Here is a 615-nt window from a genome sequence, read left to right as displayed (position 1 = left end):
AAAGAGCAAGCTCTGAGATGAAGTTTTGAGCATAGTAGATGCAGTGAAATCCCAAGAATTTCAGCAGGCAGTCCTTGTGCTTAGGCTGATGAAGGTCAGACCAGATAAATATCTCTGGGAAGGCCGTTTCTCTGCTGTTTGACCTCAGGACTGATAAGCTGGAGAGAGAGCGCTGAGCAAGACCTTAGAGATCTTACTGTAAATGAACAACAATCAGAAGGATGTCTGTAGCAAGAAGAGGTGGAGGCAAACTGTGGGAGTGGCCCAGGGGCTCTATGGCTGGGGGCAGCATGTGTTACTAAGGCCCCATGGTGTTCAATACATGTAGACCTTGGCTCCCCGCTGAGCTCAAACTCAGCCCGGTCAGGGTGTGTTTGGGCCAGTGTGCTAGACTAGACTTGTAAAGCACTGGAACCAGTTAGCCACCCAATGCTAGCAGCACACCTCCTGCTCTGGGCCTGATGAGGCCCAAGCTGTTGGCTTACCCTGGGTGGCTTGGGTCAAAGAGACTTTAATGCATACTTGTTGTGTCCCCCCAACTAACGCTCCAACCACAGGTGATTGAGAAGATGGAGCGGCTGCTGGAGGGGAAGTTGGCTGAGGTAACCAAGAATG

General features: G+C 51.2%; 1 protein-coding gene across 1 annotated transcript in view; it reads left to right on the top strand.

Moving 5' to 3' along the window:
* CCDC33 (coiled-coil domain containing 33) overlaps nucleotides 1-615 on the top strand; it is a 200,129-nt gene that overhangs the window by 195,759 nt on the left and 3,755 nt on the right. Inside the window, exon 22 of the mRNA XM_025199907.1 lies at nucleotides 558-615. Coding sequence (XP_025055692.1) covers nucleotides 558-615 — 58 coding nt within the window. The remainder of the gene's footprint in view (nucleotides 1-557) is intronic.

Source organism: Alligator sinensis, unplaced genomic scaffold, assembly GCF_000455745.1.
Source record: "Alligator sinensis unplaced genomic scaffold, ASM45574v1 scaffold1097_1, whole genome shotgun sequence".
NCBI lineage: Eukaryota > Metazoa > Chordata > Crocodylia > Alligatoridae > Alligator > Alligator sinensis.
Note: the sequence above shows the minus strand (reverse complement) of the source record. Positions and strands in the feature narration are given on the sequence as shown.